We start from the raw sequence: 22,375 nt of genomic DNA, 5'->3' as shown, positions 1-22,375 counted from the left end.
TTTAATAAGCATTTAATAGGCCTGAGAGAGTTATAAGATAAGGCCTGAAGTAGTTATAAATGTTGCTCTTCATCCCCTCTAGAAACTTTAAAATAGATGAATAAAATAAATATCTTTTACCTTTCATTAAAAAGAACTTTAATTTCTATTAATTTCATACTTTTTTCTCTACAAAAACACTAAATTTTGGGATCTTTTATGTATTGAGGAGTGACTAATCTTTCTCTGTTTGGAGCCTAGCTACATATTTATTATATATTAAGCACGAAAAAAGTAAACGTTTATCCGTTTTGAAATGTTATCTTGTACAATTTTTGAATAATAAAATATCGATTATTTTATTGAAAAAAAGAGCTTTTATAGTTTTTAGTTTCAATTGCTGATAGAGCATTTTTAAACAATAAGATGTATTTTTTGTGTATGTAAAAATAAAAAAAAATATAACAATTCAAAGAATATTTATTCAAAATAAAGATTTCTTTATTTTTCTTAAACTAGTTTTATTTACAATAATTATAATAAAAATGATATTTGACACATTTCTGTACATTTAAGTAGAATAAAAGAAAATGCTCTTTCTTAATTTAAAAAAAAATCTCACAAATTATAAAGATTTTATGGAAAAAAATAATAATAATAATTCATGAAATTCTTTAAATAAAAATTAAAATATGAATTTAAACAACGATATAATTTTTAAATAAATAAAATTAAAGTTTTTGATTAAAATGGAAAAGATCTTCGTGCTCTTTGTTAAAGGACATCAGACACAAAGTTATATGTTTTGTAGAATCCCAGATTTAGAATCCAGAATTAACTAGAATCTTAGAATCTTGTACAGTATCAATTATAGTGTTACATGGGTTTTATATTACATTTAAAAAAAAAAGGCCTCTCAAGTCCATGTTTGGCTAAGGCCTTTCACAAAATAAAACTGCCATTGAGACATTTCAGCTGTGTAATTTAATTATTTGAATATATATATATTTTCTTTTAACTTGTTTTACTAAATCCTAAAACGTTCTTTTTTATAGGATCAACTTGAGGGAATGCCCTGAAAGCATAGGCACACTGTACTTTACAGACGTGATCGGATAGTATGGAATCTTTCGAAAAAGTGGAAGCCAAATGGAAACAATTATTCACTCGAAGCGATTGACAAATTGGCTAGAAAGAGAAGTAAAAATTATTATTATTAAGTTTTAAGAGAAATTATAATTATTAATTAATAAATAAATATCCAAACTAANGATAATTTAATAAGCATTTAATAGGCCTGAGAGAGTTATAAGATAAGGCCTGAAGTAGTTATAAATGTTGCTCTTCATCCCCTCTAGAAACTTTAAAATAGATGAATAAAATAAATATCTTTTACCTTTCATTAAAAAGAACTTTAATTTCTATTAATTTCATACTTTTTTCTCTACAAAAACACTAAATTTTGGGATCTTTTATGTATTGAGGAGTGACTAATCTTTCTCTGTTTGGAGCCTAGCTACATATTTATTATATATTAAGCACGAAAAAAGTAAACGTTTATCCGTTTTGAAATGTTATCTTGTACAATTTTTGAATAATAAAATATCGATTATTTTATTGAAAAAAAGAGCTTTTATAGTTTTTAGTTTCAATTGCTGATAGAGCATTTTTAAACAATAAGATGTATTTTTTGTGTATGTAAAAATAAAAAAAAATATAACAATTCAAAGAATATTTATTCAAAATAAAGATTTCTTTATTTTTCTTAAACTAGTTTTATTTACAATAATTATAATAAAAATGATATTTGACACATTTCTGTACATTTAAGTAGAATAAAAGAAAATGCTCTTTCTTAATTTAAAAAAAAATCTCACAAATTATAAAGATTTTATGGAAAAAAATAATAATAATAATTCATGAAATTCTTTAAATAAAAATTAAAATATGAATTTAAACAACGATATAATTTTTAAATAAATAAAATTAAAGTTTTTGATTAAAATGGAAAAGATCTTCGTGCTCTTTGTTAAAGGACATCAGACACAAAGTTATATGTTTTGTAGAATCCCAGATTTAGAATCCAGAATTAACTAGAATCTTAGAATCTTGTACAGTATCAATTATAGTGTTACATGGGTTTTATATTACATTTAAAAAAAAAAGGCCTCTCAAGTCCATGTTTGGCTAAGGCCTTTCACAAAATAAAACTGCCATTGAGACATTTCAGCTGTGTAATTTAATTATTTGAATATATATATATTTTCTTTTAACTTGTTTTACTAAATCCTAAAACGTTCTTTTTTATAGGATCAACTTGAGGGAATGCCCTGAAAGCATAGGCACACTGTACTTTACAGACGTGATCGGATAGTATGGAATCTTTCGAAAAAGTGGAAGCCAAATGGAAACAATTATTCACTCGAAGCGATTGACAAATTGGCTAGAAAGAGAAGTAAAAATTATTATTATTAAGTTTTAAGAGAAATTATAATTATTAATTAATAAATAAATATCCAAACTAACCCCTTCTTTTGTACAGGTACACATGACGCAAGGAGATATCCTCTCTGCAGATCCAACATCGATGGTTACATCCCCAACCGTGCATGATATTCTCTCCTTCCATTGTTCTAAGTCTATACTCGGTAGAGATTTGCAAGGCACTCGAGGATTCCTTAAATTAATCGAAAGAAAATTTAGAATTTGAATGAAGAATCTATTATATCTTTGGAGATTAAGGTATACTTACATAAAAGAATCCGTAAGATCAAATACGTTACGTTGAATAGATTCAATTGTATCTGAATTATCACAAATGATCCTACCCAAGTTTGCCTTACGAATTTCTGTTAATTGAGCTGAAAAAAAAACAGTACACATTTTAGTAATAATTTTAAGAATTTTAAAATTATTTTAAAGTTGTTTAATCATTTCCTCACCTTCAGTGAATCGAATTAGAGGATTGTCGGATTCGTACCAAAATCTATCACACTGACGCAACAAATGAAACTGCAAAGCAATAATGCAACCAAAAGTAGGACCTACTAATCCACCATGTAGGGGTTTCTCCACCAAACCACCAGGAAATAAATCAATATCATCCACACTCCTGAAAGGAAAATTAAGTTATAGAAAATAATATGATTTCGTAATGAATAGAAGGAAACACTTACTCATAAACAGCTTTCAATCTGTCAACAATATGAGGAGGTATTTCTTTGACTAGATCATCAAAGTTTCGAGCTTTAGTTAAATTGCAAAGTGCTCTATATTCATTGTACGAAGGAATACCATGATCTCGAGCTCTTTGAACATTTAACGCTGCTAAATCCATACCAGAAAATGGTATTCGATTGTCTTCAAATAAATGATTTGTCACTTCTTCTGTTATCGAGTTATCCAGATCTTCCATGCTGCTTGTTACCAGACCTCTCATAATGTGATCCATGGCATTGGCTATCAGAAAAACAAAGAAAAATTCAAGTTATCTAAATAGAAAACTATAGGCTTTTCGTGCATTTTAACCATTAATGATGACAATGGTTTACAGTTGTAGAAATAAACTGAAATTAGATGGGGTCTAGGTTCTTCAGAGTAGCAGGCTACTAATATAGTTGATCAGGGCACAAACTTTATTGAACCGGACACTTTGTACTGTATTCTTCCAATGACACTGAAAGGGCCTTTTTCCAAATCCATCATAGATTCGGCCATACTAGCCTGGTTAAAGTTGGAAAAAGTCCCCTTTATGCTTACAAGAATAATAATTTAAAAGATAAAATATCCCTTTATAAACAAATGAAATCTTTTATAAATAAAGCATTTAACTTACCAGAATACAACATGTCGGAATTAAAGAAACCTTTTCTGAGTTTCAGAGGATCATTTAACGATCTGTATCCACGATCTAGACGATCCAAATCGGGTTTAATGAGACTGTGACCGAATCTGAAAGCAGCAGCAGCGAACTCGTTGTATATAGTAGGATTGCAGTTTTCGTCATATCCATGATAATATCCCTCGGGTAAAGGATATAAGTGATTCTTATTAGCATAACTTCTTCCGAGCACTCTAGGTAGAAAGTCGTTGTAAGTGATGTGTTGCATGATGGCGGACATGATGCGCCTCCCTGTGGCGAAACCAAGAACTAATTACTCTAGGGAATAACTTCGTCATTAGACGGGGGTGGTGAGTTAATTAAGAGGAAAAACTTAATTAGTTGTCCCTAATTACGTCGTTTGGCTGAACGCTATTTATTTCACAGAGACGACTTGTTAAATATTTTAAAAGTCGAACGTGAGAATAGATAATTCTGTATTATGGTTGATGAGATGTCTCTAGTTGTTGGTGTCCCCTGTGAAGCTATCGCTAAAATGTTATAATGAAGTTATATGACATCATACAGGTAATGGTCGAGAGTGTAGCTTAAATAATTAGGTCTTTTTACAGCCTTTATCACTTAATTAAATCAGTAATTAAAAAGAATGTTTCCTCGACTGTGTAAAAACGTACTTATAGGACCCGAATATGCATCAAAGGTCATTGGCTTAAATAAGTTACAATTCCCAGCTGCTTTTGATAAATATTTCGAAAAATTAATTTTTTTTTACTCTTTCGGTTGATTTTCTACAAGGTTAAGTTGATTATATTTTATTTGTAAGATTTTCATAATTAATTGAATATTTTAAAAATTTTAATTTAATTTAATTTTTTTTCCTCCCTGTTTTAATGCGAAGCGTAACAATAATAATTGCTCACTTAGCATTGTAATAGTTATTTATTAGACTGGGGATTAGAAAAATGTACAAAACCGCATTAATTTAATTTAGAATTTTGCCTAAATATAACATCAGGTTAAAATTTTATATTTAATTATTTTTCTTGCCCCCTTTTTTTTTCTTTATTAAGGATGCTTAAAGAATAATTAATTACGCATCATTTAGCTTATTTTTAATGATTAAAATGAATTAATTTTGTATTATTTTCGAAAAACAGTGGATAATTATTCTAACAATTCATTACAACGCGCCAACACTCGACACAATATCTTTAAATATTAAAAATTGTTTTTTTTTTTTCAGTCTTCTTATGTGTTTATTATTATATATATATAACTAATTAACTGATTACTCATTATCTTATGCATAATATTTATATAATTAAGTTGGCCAATTGGAAGCTTCAACAGATTTTACAATTCCCATTTGGGGGTTCTAGATACTGAAGGATTGTCTCGTTTCTTGTCCAACTTTTAATACATAAAATATCGCTAGAGTATTTCTATCAAATTTTTAAGCTTTGCAAATTGCAATTAATTATATAAATAATATATATCAAGCAATATCTAATAAACAATGTCAATTGAAAACTTCAACAGAATGATTTTGCACTAATGTATGTTTCGTTGTGTTTCCATTGGAGATTTTCTTATTGTTTATCTAATTTTTGACACTTAAAATTGGAATAAAATATATNAGTGTTGGAGTTCTATTTTAATTAAGGGGGTTACCGAGAGAATGATATCGACTAGACATGTATTGTCTCCGTCCTCTTATTATTCAAATAGCTTTTAATGTTTTAATTTAATGAATCATTAACCAGGAAATTTAATATATTTTCACTGATATAATTTTAAAATAAATTATTATGATTTATTAAAGTTTTATTAAAAGATAATATATTTAAGAGGAAACAAATACATAAACCTTTCCTCCCATATTTTTTTTTTTCTTTCAAGATAAGATTGAATTGTAAATTATTTATACCTAAAGAATTAAATTATTATGTGTGATAATTACTTAACATTCATAGCTCTTTATTAAGCGATTATTGGCTATATAGGTTGGCCCAAAAGTCAGTCAACCACTTCAAGTCTAAATTTCTGTGTCTTATTTAAATACTTTTTAAAAGAATTATTTCTATTTCTTTACATATTATTCACAATTAAATTAAATTTCAAGGCAAAATTTTTAAAATAGAAACAAAATTTAAATAATACATTATATAATTAATTATCTATCAGAACTAATTAGAGTTTCAGATAAAAATTATGATACTCTAATTAAATTAATAAGTTTTATTTATAAATTATAATATGTGTAGCAGTTAATTATAAAGGAGACAATCACTCACCATTCTGATACAACTGTTCGTCATTCCAGTGAGGATTAATCCTCTGAAGGCTTTCCACCAATCTGTTATGTTCTCTCATAAATATTGTATGAGTTGCAGCCAAAGCTGGTTGTTCACTCGCTCTGTTATCGCCTTTATGTAATCAAACAAATTTAAACTCATTGAGTAAAATGATTGAAATGAAATTCACCAATCATTCTTTGTATTATCTTCCTAATTTCGATAATAAGTTTAGTGATTACTTGATTAGTAATTAGTAATATTTCTTTATTATAAAAGGAATGTTTTATTTCTTTATATATGTTCTATTAAAGCTACTATTATTATTAGATAATGTAAAGGTATTTTTAATTAAGAAAATGAACTTTTTCGTTGTTTAAAATAAGTAAAAAAAAAAAAATTCTTCATATATTCACCTGCTTCGAAGCAAAGACCGGAAGGAGCTCGACAGTCTTTATGATCATTTTTTTGGGGGAGAAGATCTTTACCACGCAAAGGATGACGGGTAACATTAAGTCTTCCTCCGATAAAAGAGCGTAACATTTTTGTATCGCACATATCGGAACCGTAAACGTTAGAAGCGTCTAAAAATGCAGTTACTTGGTTTAACTGTTCTCTTCTACCTATAGTTTATTATATATATATATATATAAACCATAAATAAAATGAATATACGATAAGGATACTTTTTTTTATAAGTAAAATAAATTTTACCTAATGTCAATTGCCCTCCTAAAGATCGTACGAAAGAAATACACGTGGGTCTTCTAGTAGTTTTATTAAAAGGGGGATAAAAAATGTCTCGTGGAGGTACCGGTATGGGAAGACATTCGGGATGAAGTGTTTTTGCAGAATCACATTCTTGACAGTCCAAAGCTCTCCCTCCAAACGCTGAAAGTTTAATTATATTAATAAAATAATAATAATAATAATAATTAAATAATTTAAATAAATCTAATAATAATAATAATAGTGCTACCATCTAGTGGTTAATATTTGTATTAATCAATATAGGTTTTTTTTTATTATTATTATTATTTTAAAATTTCAATAAGAGATGGCAGCACAATTTTAGGGGACATTCGAGATGATTGTTAAATTAATAATAAATACCCTCGTGCATTGGCGTAAACGTCAGATCGTGATCGACAAACTGCCCCCATTGCATTACCATAAGCGAATAACGTACATGAGGTGCACTTATATCGTAATGAATGGCAGTCGACACCGCTCTCGGACTGGGTAAAATTTTACCATTAACTCCACGACTTCTCGGTGTGCTCATATCTAATGAAAACAGAACGTATTGTAAGTTCTTTAACGACAATTACAAATTTATAATTTCAATATTCTCACCATCGTCGTATTGAGAAGGAAGAAGACGATTTAATATCCTCATACTCTTTCCGTATTCGGGATATTTAAGATTGTTGCACCAACCGGTTGTGGTCCTAAATCGGCTAGTATGGTCGCAAGGTAGTGTTTGTTCGTCGCAGTCAAATGTTTTTGGCAAATCTATAAAATCTGTGACGTCGACATTCGGAAGAGCAGCCATCAATTCTCTTATATTATTCATCGAACTTCCTCCTTCTCTGTCTCTCTGATCACTATTGGCATTCGAATCGATAAATTAATATAATTTACATTAATATCAACGATATGAAATATAATTAATTAATCGATAAAGTATAGAATTTATTCTAGAAGGATCCGGGTTCGATTTTTAATGCTAATTTTCATATAGAATTTATATAATAAAATTATATTTCCACATTCTATTATATAAAATTTGTATTCTAGAAAGGAATTATATAGGGGAGATCGGGGCAACTTCGGCATGCGGGGCAAGTTTGTCAAGCGCTTTTTTTAAAAAACAAATTAAAAGGAGACTTTGGTTATAGGTTAGGCAGTTGAGTTTTATTGGTGGCTTGTTGAGTGTAGTGTTTTTATTGTTCTCCAACAAGCGTAGTTGAATTATCAAGCAAATTTTCATTTTCGTTCAATTCCATATAATATTTTTTTTCCATTTATATTGAATTGGCAGGTTTTGTTATAATTCCATGATAATGAAAGTTACTTTTCCTGTTAGAAGGAAGTAACTTCAAATTATTCACGTGGCCAGATCGTGGCTTGGCATTCTGTTCTCAGGGTTGTACTTAATGTTTCGAAATCATGACTAGCGGGGTAAGATCGGCAACATAAAGCCACATTAGAAGCAAAGGATAAAAATCAAACAGATGATAAATGAAAACATGTTTGCATTTGTTATTCATGTATATATGTCTTTGAACTTGCATTTCGTTGTAATAATATTAAATGGGTGTTGGATTTGTATTTCTTTGTTTTAATAGTGAATTCCAACTTATACATTGTTAATAACATAATTTTATATACGTGCCTATCTTGCCCCATTACTGTTGCCCCTATACCAGGGGAAACTTTAATAAAAAGAATTAAAATAATTACAACTTTACAAAAAGAGAGAAGTTGCCGATCTTGCCCCTATACCCGGGGCAACTTCGTCAATTTCTCTCTTCTTGTAAAGTTGTAATTATTTTAATTATTTTTATTTCCCAACTGATTTTAACCAGTTCTATAGTAAGGTAACATTCCAATAGACAATATGCAAAGTTTTTTTTTCAGTTTACAACAGTATTTATTACACAAAATTTAAGTAAAGCTTAACATGCCGATCTTGCCCCGATCTCCCCTATATATACAGTATTGCCATATGGAATTTTTCTATGGAATTTATATCGCAGGAGTGAATTCCATACACGTTTACTATAGATTAATATTTATATTTTATTAGATAGAATCTATATTATAGAATTTCTTTTCCTTATATATATATTTTTTTTTTTGGAATTTGCATAATAGAAGTTTATACGAAAGAAGTGAAAAATACATAGGACATTTCTACCACAAAGAATTAATTTTTCGCTGTATTTTAATATTTAAAACAGTTTTTAAATATTAAAAGAAAGTGTAAATAAATATTATTTTAAAAAAAAATAAAAATTTATTCAAGTAAAAAGTAATTCATCCTTCCCGTATTTGTAACAAAATTACCATTTTTATGGATTATTTGAGAAGTAATAAAAAAAAGAAAACGAGTTCAAAAATGAACAAAAATGTAAGCTATTTACGATGGAATATATTTGCATGAATTTGTTGTTTTTCCATCATCACTATTTTAAAATAAAGTTTTATTATTGTTTTTATGAATAAAACACACAATGTAATATTCTGATCACACGCAATAAAGTTTATATAATAGGATATAGTCTAGAAAAATAATGTAAAAGTCAGTTCAACTATTTAGGTCAAGATTTCTTAAAGAGAATTCGAGTATCTTATATAGGATTTGGGGGAAGAATATTACGTTAAATCAAATGTAGTAGTAGTAGTAGATTGCAATGTAATATTTAAACTAAATATTACATTTAAGTCAATTTAAGAAACCAGAAGTTTAAGGGGATGGAGTCATTAAAACTATATCACGATGTGAAGGGAAGGAGAGGAAAGATGCATTTTCCACGTTGAATTTTTCTAGTGGCAAACGAATTTATTCTTATAAAACTACTCAATAGTCATGCGAATAAACTATGAGAAAATGTTTGCAGAACCTTGAGACATTTCGTTAATGTTAGAGGAGAGTGTAAAAACTACTGTATACGTAAGGGGAAGGAGGTTTTCCAAAAGCACAGTACACCATTGTACTGTAAACAACAGGAAAAAGGGAGTGAAAAGTGGCTGAAAAACTGTACAAGTGACTTAATTGTTTCCTGAAAACCGTCTTAGAACGAATCTAAAATAAACAGATAAATAATACAATAAACAATTTAATACCTGGAAAAGTAATTATTAGCGAATCCTTGAGATGCCAATTCTAAAACAACCGATTGATTAGAAATCAATCTGGCTTGACGTTTGGGTCGTAAAAATCCCAAATGAGCAGCTTGAGCACTTCCTTCAGCAGCAATACCTCTTTCTGAATTTTAAATATAGTTATATTTAACATTTAAAAAAGAAAAAATTCAAATTAAATTAATTTCAATAGGTATATTAATTAACTAACTGCTAGTAATAAGCCTTTCATTAGAGATCATATCCTCTACTTGTCTTTTGGCTCTCTTTAAAGAATCTTGTAGTAATGTTTCAGGCACAACAAACCGAGGAGATGCTAAAATAATAATAAGATGATTAATTAAGCTAATAATACCATATTTTAAGGAATTATCGCTTACCTGTTTTCCATTTATTTAGTTCTACAATAGGAATATTATCGGAGTTGCATGTTTCGTATGCATTTCTATATAAAAAAAGTAAGGAAATTAAAATACAGTAGATCCCCCTCCCCTATAACACTTTAGATAATTCCGTGTTATATGAATTCCATGTTGTACGAGTCACTTAGATTTTACTCTAAGTGACCCGCACAACATGGAATTCATATAACACGGAATTATCTAAAGTGTCATAGGGAGGTCTATTGTATTGTTTATTATATGAAAGTTTCTATTATTTTTATTTACAGAAATGGATCCGTTTGATAGAGAACTGATGGTTGCATTAAATTGATAGAATCGGCATTATCGCACAGAATTCGAGATAAAGTAACTTTGCGAATTTCCGTTAGTTGATCTGAAAAAAATAATGATAAATAATTACTTTTATTATTAATTTTTTGATAATGCATAAAGCCTGAAATGACTAACCTCTATTGAAAGAAGATGGCGGTATGTCATTTTCATACCAAAATCTATCTCCACGTCTTAAATAATGAAACTGACGACCTAAAAGACAAGCAAAAGTTGGACCAACTACTGCTCCATTTAAAGGAATTTCTGCTAATCCTCCAGTAAATATATCGATGTCGTGTACATTTCTATTAAATTTTATATAAATGTGAATACAGTTTTATGTATTAAAAATGTATAGTTTAATAAATAATAATGTTTATACTTATAAATTCTGCTTAATTTATCCACAGTTTCTAATGTCATCATTGATTTCAAGTCGGAAAAGTGATTAATAACAGGATCGAGTCGACAAAATTTTCTCCATTTTGTATATCCAGGAATACCGTGATCTCTGCCCTGTTGAATAATTATAGCTGCTAGATCTGTACCCAATCCTGAACCGATTAAAATAACAAATTAATACTTTCGTGAATTCCATGTACCTTAATTAAATTAAAAAGTCAAGGTTCTTTTTACCGGAACTAGGATCCAGAAACAGGTTATTTGTCATTTCGTTACTGATAAATTCATCACCAGCTTGAGCTTTCTGACTCACCAAACCTAATAAGTATTCATTTAACTTGTTAGGTGAATACATATCAGTTGGTTGAAAGTATGTTTGGCTCATTGGTTTCGTTCCTATTTTCTTAAATTCTTTTGTATACAAATCAAATTTTGAAGGCATCATAGAAAATAAAAAACCAAATACAGATGCTCCGATAACATTAGATATTCCAGGATTAATATTAATATCGTATCCTGTATAATAACCACTAGAATGAGTTTGAAGATCGTATTTATCCATAATGTTTTGACCAAGAAATGTTGGGAGTAATTCGTGATAAGTTATATGTTGTAACTGAAATTATTTAAAATTAAAAATATTTAAATAATTTTATAAAATAATTGTAAAATAGAATGTTATTAATCTTTATGATAATTACTTCTGCTCCAACTATTCTTCTTGCTTCTTCGAATAATTGATCATCGTCCCAATGTGGATTTAATGAAGCAAGTGTTCGTGCTATCCTATTATGTTCTCGAACCCAAATCGTATGCATTACTACAAGACCAGCATTCTCGTTAACACGAACATCACCTGAAATAATTAAAATAATGGTCTTATGAATTTAAGATAAGATTTTAGAAACACAGGTATTTAATAAATATACCAGTCGACCCCCCCTATAACACGGTTGATTAATTCCATGTTGTACGAGTCACTTAGATTTTACAAATACGTGTGCCGGGCTGTGAACAGCTCACGTATTTGTAAAATCTAAGTGACTCGTACAATATGGAATTCATATAAAACGGAAAAATCAACAGTGTTATAGGGGGTCGACTTGTATATGAATATTAGAAGCATTCGGGTATGTTTAAATGTTCGAAGACGTTACCATAATACAAGGGTTCTTTAAATTTTATTTTAATCACCCTCATATCTCAGTGCAAATAGATATAGAAATTTTTAGTTCTATTAATATTCCTAAAAGTTTGAAAATTCTGTGTGTACACTTTTTAAATTTAAAGCGGATGTAAGTAACCTTTACTATAAAATATAAGTTAAGTAATCTATGCCATTTATCAATTTAAGGAAATTTTCAAATAGCCAAAGGCATAACAATCAGGTAATCTACTACTACTTTATATTGCGTAGAAAAGGTTTCTTTATTTTCGAGGTCATGGTTCGTTAGAATTGATATCATAGACTTGTTGTTTCTTTTCATTTACGTTTTCTTTTAGTATTGACAGTTATTCGAGTAAGAATTTACTAGTCTACTTACGTACAAAGATATAGACTTGCATGAAAATACATGTAAACCGAGAAATACACGTTCATTTTTTGGAACGATTCAAGCGCAAATATCTTATTTTAAAAGCTTTTTCGTGGGTATTTTATTCTAAATACTTGTTATTTAAACAATAAAAAAAATACATTTATCATAATTTTAACTCTAGGATATTTTATTACGTTAATTTATATCAATATAAATTAATGATCTGTTATTATATTTGTGCAGTATATTGCAGAATTTGTGCAGAATTTGTGCAGTATATTAGACCAGAAAGCAAATTTATTTTCTATTCAAGGTTATAAAACTCATAAATATTGAGACTTGTTTTAATATTAATTTTTTTATTTATGTGATAAATATATTTAAGAAATAGTCACTGAATACCGACTACATCTAATAGGATATATCTTAAGAATAAATATTAATAAATGGAAAAAGAAAGTGAGGAATACTTAAAATTTGGCTCAATACATTGACCTGAGATTTGGTGTTAATTGGAATGAAGTGGAACACATCGCAATGGACTCTACAAGCTAGAGAACACATGTTGCCTTATATACCCAGTTACCTAGACTAAACTAAATATCAGAGACACCCAGAGGAGTGGGGCAAAATAAATTATCCTGGGACCTATTTCGTATGTGTACACAATGTATATATATTGTAGATAAAGAAATGAGCATAAAATTTAGGTTCAAAACACTTTTGAAAACATCTTATATATATATATTAATTTTTTCCACTTCTTCTTTCACTTTAACATAATAATTTACCACGTAACTTACAATAGAGACCTCAAATATAGCCTATACAAGTATTTTTCCTAGGCCTCCATTACCCTCTGGGCGGTCCTACTAAATATATATGTTTTATTTGAGTTTATTACTTTTAAATAAATAAATATCTGTATATTTGTTATATAGACTACATGACTATTCTAGTTTATTCTACCTTTGGATTCGGCATAGAGTGACTTTTTTGTAGCTTTTGTACCGAAGAAAATGTTCAATTTATCATACAATAAATGATATCATTTTAATATAAACAGTAACATGTTTGTAGAAGAGATTTAGATATAGCCTAAAGCAAAGTATTTATGTCCTATACCCTCGAATGATCAATAAAATATTGAAGATAAAAAAAAATGACGTAGAAATTTTTGAAAATGAATAAAAATATTTTAAAAATTTGAATATTAAAATTCTGATAAAATAATTATTATACATATCATATAATAAAATAATATACAAAATGATTTTTTTTAATAGTATTAATTCAAATTAAGGTATACTTTTCCCCATATGTTTCGAACTTAAAGTTGAATTGAACCTTAAATAGTAACAAAAATACTCCGAAAAATCTTTTATCACTGTTCAAATATCTTCATACAATGAAAATTTTATATTTCTAGGGCCTCCAATAGATCGAGAGGTCAGTCCACTTAAACATTTATTTTATATTCTCTGTTAATTATTAACGTTTAATAAATCTTTTCGACTATATTTCTTTTTAATTATAATCATATTTTTCTCCGAAAATTTTATTTTAAAAATCTGATTATGTCTTTAATTCAAAAACAATTACAGTAATTAGTAAAAACAATAGTAAAATAATGTGTTTTGTAACACAGTATATAAATAGACATTGATTTACTTTATATTTAAATATATTCTTTCACAATAAACCTATATTTTTATACGAATATTTTTGTAATAATAATTAAATTTTTACGAGAATTTTTTTTTAATCAATCTACCTTTAAGAGAAACAATATAAGTGCTTACCAGAAAGGAAACATCTACTTTTTCCAGAGCCTCTACAATCAAAATCATCAGTGTCTGCCGGAAGTAATTCTCTTCCTCCTTTTATTTTTTGAGTTTTCAACTGTCCACCTCGAAAAGTTCTCAATTTATTAGCTTCTTCGATCGACGAACCGTATATGACGGAACCGTCTAAGAAAGACGTTACTTGATTAATTTGTTCCCTTGGTCCAAGAGTGCAACCTATTCTCGGAGCTGTACAAGATCGAATATACTCTAAACAGTTACGTCCTCTTCTTCCAAATATTGGATCTTTTTCTGGAACCGTAATTGGATAACATTCCGGATGTAATTGGGATTGATCAACTCCACAACATTTAATTCTATGACCTTGAAATCCTACAATTTAGAAAGTTTTTATTAAATTCTTTTTTTCTTTTATTTAATCTAATATTTGTAGTATATTTTCTCAATTTAATTAATCTTTAATTAAAGGCTCCACGAACAAAAAAAAAAAAAAACATCTGTGTTACTCCCTTGAAGGATTAAAACTGATGCTGGCACGAATACCGTGCGTATTCTTATCTCTTACTTTCCTAATCATCATTATTTAAACTTGTAAAAAAATAATTTAAACGTTTTTATTGGTCATGTTTTTATTTGGGGGGGACTGGGTATGGAGGGTGAGGTCATGTCCACCATATACATCACTGTATTGAACAATGATGTATATGGCGTGTGTTTTATCATGATGTATGTATGTATTTATGTATAGTCGACCCCCCCTATAACACTGTTGATTATTCCGTTTTATATGAATTCCATGTTGTACGAGTCACTTAGATTTTACAAATACGTGTGCCGGGATGTGAACGGCTCACGTATTTGTAAAATCTAAGTGACTCGTACAACATGGAATTCATATAAAACGGAATAATCAACAGTGTTATAGGGGGGGTCGACTATACATAAATACATACATACATCATGATAAAACACACGCCATATACATCATTGTTCAATACAGTGATGTATATGGTGGACATGACCTCACCCTCCATACCCAGTCCCCCCCAAATAAAAACATGACCAATAAAAACGTTTAAATTATTTTTTTACAAGTTTAAATAATGATGATTAGGAAAGTAAGAGATAAGAATACGCACGGTATTCGTGCCAGCATCAGTTTTAATCCTTCAAGGGAGTAACACAGATGTTTTTTTTTTTTTTTTTCGTGGAGCCTTTAATTAAAGATTAATTAAATTGAGAAAATATACTACAAATATTAGATTAAATAAAAGAAAAAAAGAATTTAATAAAAACTTTCTAAATTGTAGGATTTCAAGGTCATAGAATTAAATGTTGTGGAGTTGATCAATCCCAATTACATCCGGAATGTTATCCAATTACGGTTCCAGAAAAAGATCCAATATTTGGAAGAAGAGGACGTAACTGTTTAGAGTATATTCGATCTTGTACAGCTCCGAGAATAGGTTGCACTCTTGGACCAAGGGAACAAATTAATCAAGTAACGTCTTTCTTAGACGGTTCCGTCATATACGGTTCGTCGATCGAAGAAGCTAATAAATTGAGAACTTTTCGAGGTGGACAGTTGAAAACTCAAAAAATAAAAGGAGGAAGAGAATTACTTCCGGCAGACACTGATGATTTTGATTGTAGAGGCTCTGGAAAAAGTAGATGTTTCCTTTCTGGTAAGCACTTTTATTNATGGATTTTAAAAAAAATGAAAATAAAAAAAAAAGTTTTTGTTTTAAAGTAAATATAAACAGAAAAGATATTGCATTCCTTTAAAAGGACTTTTATATAGCCATGAAATTTTTAAAGCGAAGAAAAGTGACCCTTACAACGACACTAAAAATATATCAGTCACGACAGGTATAGGCCTATATACGTTCTTTTTTTTTTTTCCTTTAAAGATAACATCTTTCAGGAAGTTTTCTACCTGCAATACTCTTAACAATATTTAATAACACACAATCTATTGTGCTCAGAATAATATATCAAATGTTTAAAACACATTGTTCATCATTTTAGTTTTTTTTTTTTTTTTACTTTAAAATAATATAAAGCTTATATTCACTGTATAAAAGTAACATATAGTAAAATATATAATGTATTAAAATTAATTATTTTAAGTTATTTATATTGATATACAGTAAATATATAGAACTACTATAATATAGCTTTTATATATAGGCCTATATAAAGGAATTTATCATAAAAATTAATATGAAAATTTTATATTTTAAAATCTATTGTGTGAATGTCACTATCCTTGTTAAATATTACTTGGTATTGTTTATTTTTTTTAATGTTTAAGACATTTTTATTTTTTTTGTATTTCTTTGAAAGCTTTTAGTCTTTATTTATGATGAGTGATGTACTGTACACTCTCCATAAGTACATCGATTTGTATTGCAAACTTGTTTCTATATTATTCTACCCTAAAGTTCGAGCAGTAACGTTTTGCATCAGAATTACCCAATAAACATAATTATTGAATGTAAGAGCCAAATATAATATAGGCCTATAAGATACGATTGATTATTTATATTAGCATTTAATTATTGTACTTCCTAATTAAGAATAAATAAATAAATAAACATTTATAATAAAGTTATAATTTAATCTTTATTCCATTCAAGTTTGTATGGATGTGTGTGTGTGTAGGGGGGAGCATGATTTTGTTCACCCTCTTTGATTAATACAGTTGCATATTACTGTATTAATATGCAATTATTGATTGATATAAACTTTAAAAAATAGAAAGTTCCGGCTTTCTGGTCACGATTTTTCTATTATAAACTGCTTATTACTTTATTTAAGAATATTTATTTTTAAATTATGTAATACACGCGAGAGACTTTATAGACTTATAAAAGAATGAAGTAACTTCCTAACCGAATAGCAGCAGTACAATGTAAGTTACGTAAAAATGCATATAATTAAACAATAAAATGACTTAGAAGCAAAGATTTATTACATTCATTGTAAGAAATAATTGCTAAATAATTTACTGAATAGCTGTTTTAGCAATTAAGAGTTTAATAACTCGAAGTATAAAGTCATAAACAATTGATCTATTAAAAGTTTTTTTATAGAGTAATGACTTTCTTAAATTTCTCACCTGCAGATTGAGCTGTATGTGCCAAATCGTGGAAAATAAATTCGCCGAATATAGCAAGAATAGTGGTGACGTGTTGATGCGGTTTATCCGAATCACTATGAATAGAGTGACTTACAGCACGTGCGCTGGGTAAAACATCACCCGTTGTAGCACCTCGAGGTGTGCTTACTCCTAAAAAAATATATATATATATTTAAAGATTTAAAATATAAATCTAATTAAACGAAATGTATAATTAAATGTTTTACCATCGGTGTAATCGGGTGCTAGAAATCGAATATATTTGATATTGGCATTTCCCCAGGTCGGATTTTGAACATTGTTACAATAGCCACTGAAAGCTCTGTATTTTCTCGGTTGACACGGGAAATCAACTTCTAAAGGGCAAGAGCTACTAAGGTAGGTATCGCGAATATCTACTGTTGGAAGACCATAAGCAATTTGGTTTTTACTGAGTCGATATCTGCAATGAAAAATGTGTAAATTCTGTTTAAAAAAAGTAATTTAATCAAAAAAATTTTGAGTAATTATATAACAGCTTTATACAGGGTGATAAAATAACGTTTAGCATTTATATGGCACCGTATAAAGCTAGAAAAAAACTTGGTAAATATGGGACGAAAACTCAATCGTTTCTGAGATATTAACAATTTTGTATGTTGGTATCGTAACTGAGGTATTGGCTTCCATACGACGTGAAAAGTGAAGATAATCTTACCGAAATTTTACCTCGATATTTACAGGTATTTCACGTGTCCTCCCTCCTCTCATTTCCACGCACGCTTGGCATCTTAGAGTCGCCAACTCTCTCCATGTCTTTGTCGGATTATTTATCTCAGAAACGGTTGAGTTTTCGACCTATGTTTACTAAGGCTTTTTACTCACAAATCAGTATGTTGTGTACTATCTACCATACAAATGCAGAAGTTTTTTTTAACACACTGTATTTTTGACCAGTAAAGATCTTCAAAATTTATATACTCGTATATCATCAAAATTATCAAAATAATAATATATAATATAATAAAATATCTAACAGTGTTTCCTAAAGTAAGTGTATAATTTTTTAACCTTTACCAAGACATTTTATTATTATTATTTACTAGGATATTCAACTGAATTTATACTTTTTAAAATGAATAACTATATTAAAATAAATCACTAAATGAATTTTCTTACGTTTGGGATATTATTTTAGTGGCTTCTTCTGCAACTATAGCATTACGTGAATAATTTTTTGCTGCGATCTTAGTTTTTGCAGAGGCAGATGCAAACCATTCTGGTGTTCCCGGTCTCTGTATCGCACCTATTTGAAAAAAAAATCATTTCGTAAAACAGATTTAAATATTTAAATTATAATTAAAAATCTACATACCACTTTTATAAATTGCAGGCTCTATATTTTCCATTCTAAGATCGACTTTACGAACTGCTTCGTCTATGTATTTTTTCAGATCTTCCGTACTGAATCTTGGCATTAATACTTTTGGCCCTTCTGGTATTGGATCTATTTCTTTTGCAGGTTTTAGATGTTGAGTAATTCTCGTCAATTGACGTTTGTGTAATCTCAGTCCTCGAGTTACTCGTGAAACAATTCTGTGTTTGCTCGTACCGAGAATGGGAACATCTACTATCTCCATAGATGCAATACATTGGCATAAATATAGCAAAAGACACAGAATTGCTGTCCAGCAGCATCTATATAAACAGTAAAAAAAACAATGAACTGAAGGTTTATTAAGGTTTAAATAGTAGGAATCTCAAAAAAGGTAAATGGCTCGTAGTTTAATTACGGAAGTTTTGCTATAGTTAATTATCTACAGGGCTTTTCTGGATCTCAGAGGTCGAGAGAGAGAGAGAGAGAATCCATAATATAAATTATAAGTAAATTAGTGTTTATTTTATAATTATCTTTAATAAAACACAATGTTTGTTTTTCTAACTCTGTATATTAAACTTTAAGTATACAGTAATATACAATATGTACTGTACATTGTGTGAGAGGAAAAAGATGTAACTTATTTCTATAATTAGTATAATATATAAATATATTAAATCATATAAATAATAATAATTGAGCAATAATAATACATTACAGTAATTTTAAAATTATTTTTAAACGACTGATTAATGTGGGTTTTTACACAAAAGTTCATTCATTCGTTGACGTCATTTTGTGACCTACACTCCTATCGTCATTGTTATTGAGGTCAAAACTTATAATCGATCTCGTGTAGATTCTTATGATATATATATATATATATATTTAAATTCAAACTTTTATATGATTTAGATAGAATATTCCTTTTTAGAATCATATGACAAAAATCAATATTTGAATAACACGTTACCACTACTCTACGTGTTTGGGTGTCAAGTGGCGGCCATAGAAGGTCATTGCCTTTGTCGCCTACACACGAGCCAGACATTGACTTTAGTTGATTCTATCATTTATCCCATTGATGGTCTTCGATCTACTTACTTGTATGACACCATCCACCATAGATTTTGTCAAATACAAATCTAATTTTTGTATAAATGAATCTTCTCGTTATAAAATTTCATGTATTGTAATTTATCACGAAAGTAATCTATATATATATTTTGTCTATTTATATATATTAAAAATTCAATTATATATAATAATAATAAGAAAACCTGACTAAAATATATTGAATTTACTTTTATATGATGAATCAAATATTTCCATACAAAGGCAAAGAATTTGCTTTATGATGTAATTACTGTATATAAGTCACAGCGTGAGTACAATTTAACTAAATGCTTATACAAATACACGTTAACACGTGGTCTGTGTTTTGTATGGGACTTTTGATTCACACTATACTAAATTTACTAGACTATTATTTACTATTGTTTCAATTAAACAAAAAAGAAAAAAAAATGTTTATTTGCAACACAAATAACCATTTAATTGATAAGAAAAATCATAAAAGGCATTCGGCAAGTGTCTTGCATGGCCTTAAAAATGTAAATAATCCAAGCCTTTTTCGATCTCTGAGAGGCCAAAAAAATACAATAAAATTTTATAAACAAAAATTCGACATAATAAAAGACCGTATAAGATAGAAAAATACATATTATACATTAAGAAGACAGGAACTAATAATTAAGAATTGTAAATTATTTATTTATTTCCAACCTAGTCTATGATCAAAACAAAACAAGCGAAAGAGGTCATTCGGTAGTGTGTATATTATTTAATAAAGAAGAAAAAAAAACAATAGAGAAAGTAAAGGGACAATATCTGTAAAGGAAAGAAAACGTTCCACGCTGTTTAACCTGCTTGAATAAATCTGATAAGCTAAGCATATTTTTTAAAAAATAAATTAGCTGATTTGCTATCACAATAAACATTATTCTGATATAAGAGAATTTAATTAATAAGATATTTTATCTGGAATAACTTGGAACGTAAACGTTTTTTTTTCGGATCCAACCGTAAGACACCTTATAGAAGAATCATGTAAGCAAAACTAATTTGGGTCAGTATTTATACACAAAAGTTTGTCATGTGCTTGGTCTGATGACCGGAACGTAAAAATAACGAAGGTAGGCAAGACGCCCGATGCCTCACGGGAGAACCCCGCAAAAAAAAAAACANAAGACACCTTATAGAAGAATCATGTAAGCAAAACTAATTTGGGTCAGTATTTATACACAAAAGTTTGTCATGTGCTTGGTCTGATGACCGGAACGTAAAAATAACGAAGGTAGGCAAGACGCCCGATGCCTCACGGGAGAACCCCGCAAAAAAAAAAAACAAAAAAATGAGGTCAAGAGGTCAAAATTTATATAGTCTTTTACTTATATTTCTCTGAAAGATTTTTAAAGATAATTAATTCTTATGTAACTAATAACAATACAAAATTGAAATTTTACATGAAATTAATTTAATTTCATATTAAATTTTCAATTAGATATGCTTATTTATTTCGAACAATAGAGCTATGTATTTTTTCAGATCTTCCGTACTGAATCTTGGCATTAATACTTTTGGCCCTTCTGGTATTGGATCTATTTCTTTTGCAGGTTTTAGATGTTGAGTAATTCTCGTCAATTGACGTTTGTGTAATCTCAGTCCTCGAGTTACTCGTGAAACAATTCTGTGTTTGCTCGTACCGAGAATGGGAACATCTACTATCTCCATAGATGCAATACATTGGCATAAATATAGCAAAAGACACAGAATTGCTGTCCAGCAGCATCTATATAAACAGTAAAAAAAACAATGAACTGAAGGTTTATTAAGGTTTAAATAGTAGGAATCTCAAAAAAGGTAAATGGCTCGTAGTTTAATTACGGAAGTTTTGCTATAGTTAATTATCTACAGGGCTTTTCTGGATCTCAGAGGTCGAGAGAGAGAGAGAGAGAATCCATAATATAAATTATAAGTAAATTAGTGTTTATTTTATAATTATCTTTAATAAAACACAATGTTTGTTTTTCTAACTCTGTATATTAAACTTTAAGTATACAGTAATATACAATATGTACTGTACATTGTGTGAGAGGAAAAAGATGTAACTTATTTCTATAATTAGTATAATATATAAATATATTAAATCATATAAATAATAATAATTGAGCAATAATAATACATTACAGTAATTTTAAAATTATTTTTAAACGACTGATTAATGTGGGTTTTTACACAAAAGTTCATTCATTCGTTGACGTCATTTTGTGACCTACACTCCTATCGTCATTGTTATTGAGGTCAAAACTTATAATCGATCTCGTGTAGATTCTTATGATATATATATATATATATATATTATATATGTA

The 22,375-nt window shown here is 28.6% G+C and overlaps 1 protein-coding gene across 1 annotated transcript; it reads right to left on the bottom strand.

Moving 5' to 3' along the window:
• Nucleotides 1-1,903: 1,903 nt before the first annotated feature.
• Nucleotides 1,904-21,841, bottom strand: LOC111618468. Its single transcript, XM_023360010.1, has 25 exons — nt 21,540-21,841; nt 18,942-19,008; nt 18,746-18,872; nt 17,815-18,029; nt 17,567-17,737; nt 14,443-14,817; nt 11,804-11,958; nt 11,337-11,718; nt 11,083-11,254; nt 10,836-11,005; nt 10,653-10,761; nt 10,365-10,429; nt 10,196-10,300; nt 9,967-10,108; nt 7,471-7,721; nt 7,228-7,401; nt 6,829-7,005; nt 6,531-6,737; nt 6,115-6,246; nt 3,815-4,111; nt 3,156-3,438; nt 2,922-3,091; nt 2,732-2,840; nt 2,506-2,656; nt 1,904-2,422 (listed from the first exon to the last, which is right to left on the bottom strand). The coding sequence occupies exons 1-25, from the start codon at nt 21,735-21,737 to the stop codon at nt 2,249-2,251; spliced, it is 4,578 nt and encodes a 1,525-aa protein (XP_023215778.1). The 5' UTR covers nt 21,738-21,841; the 3' UTR covers nt 1,904-2,248.
• Between the last annotated feature and the right edge of the window lie 534 nt (nt 21,842-22,375).

Source organism: Centruroides sculpturatus, unplaced genomic scaffold (genome assembly GCF_000671375.1).
Source record: "Centruroides sculpturatus isolate CEXI.00-Female unplaced genomic scaffold, Cexi_2.0 scaffold5, whole genome shotgun sequence".
Taxonomy (NCBI): domain Eukaryota; kingdom Metazoa; phylum Arthropoda; class Arachnida; order Scorpiones; family Buthidae; genus Centruroides; species Centruroides sculpturatus.
This window is presented reverse-complemented; position numbering and strand designations above follow the sequence as displayed.

What these genes read in the sequence shown, in the direction of transcription:
- LOC111618468 (XM_023360010.1), bottom strand. Translation starts at nt 21,737, where the DNA reads ATGGAGATAGTAGATGTTCCCATTCTCGGTACGAGCAAACACAGAATT. An exon ending in GCCTGCAATTTATAAAAGTG is followed by an intron (nt 18,873 to 18,941) that starts GTATGTAGATTT and finishes TTTTTCAAATAG; the next exon opens with GTGCGATACAGAGACCGGGA. An exon ending in TCCTTCTCAATACGACGATG is followed by an intron (nt 7,402 to 7,470) that starts GTGAGAATATTG and finishes TGTTTTCATTAG; the next exon opens with ATATGAGCACACCGAGAAGT.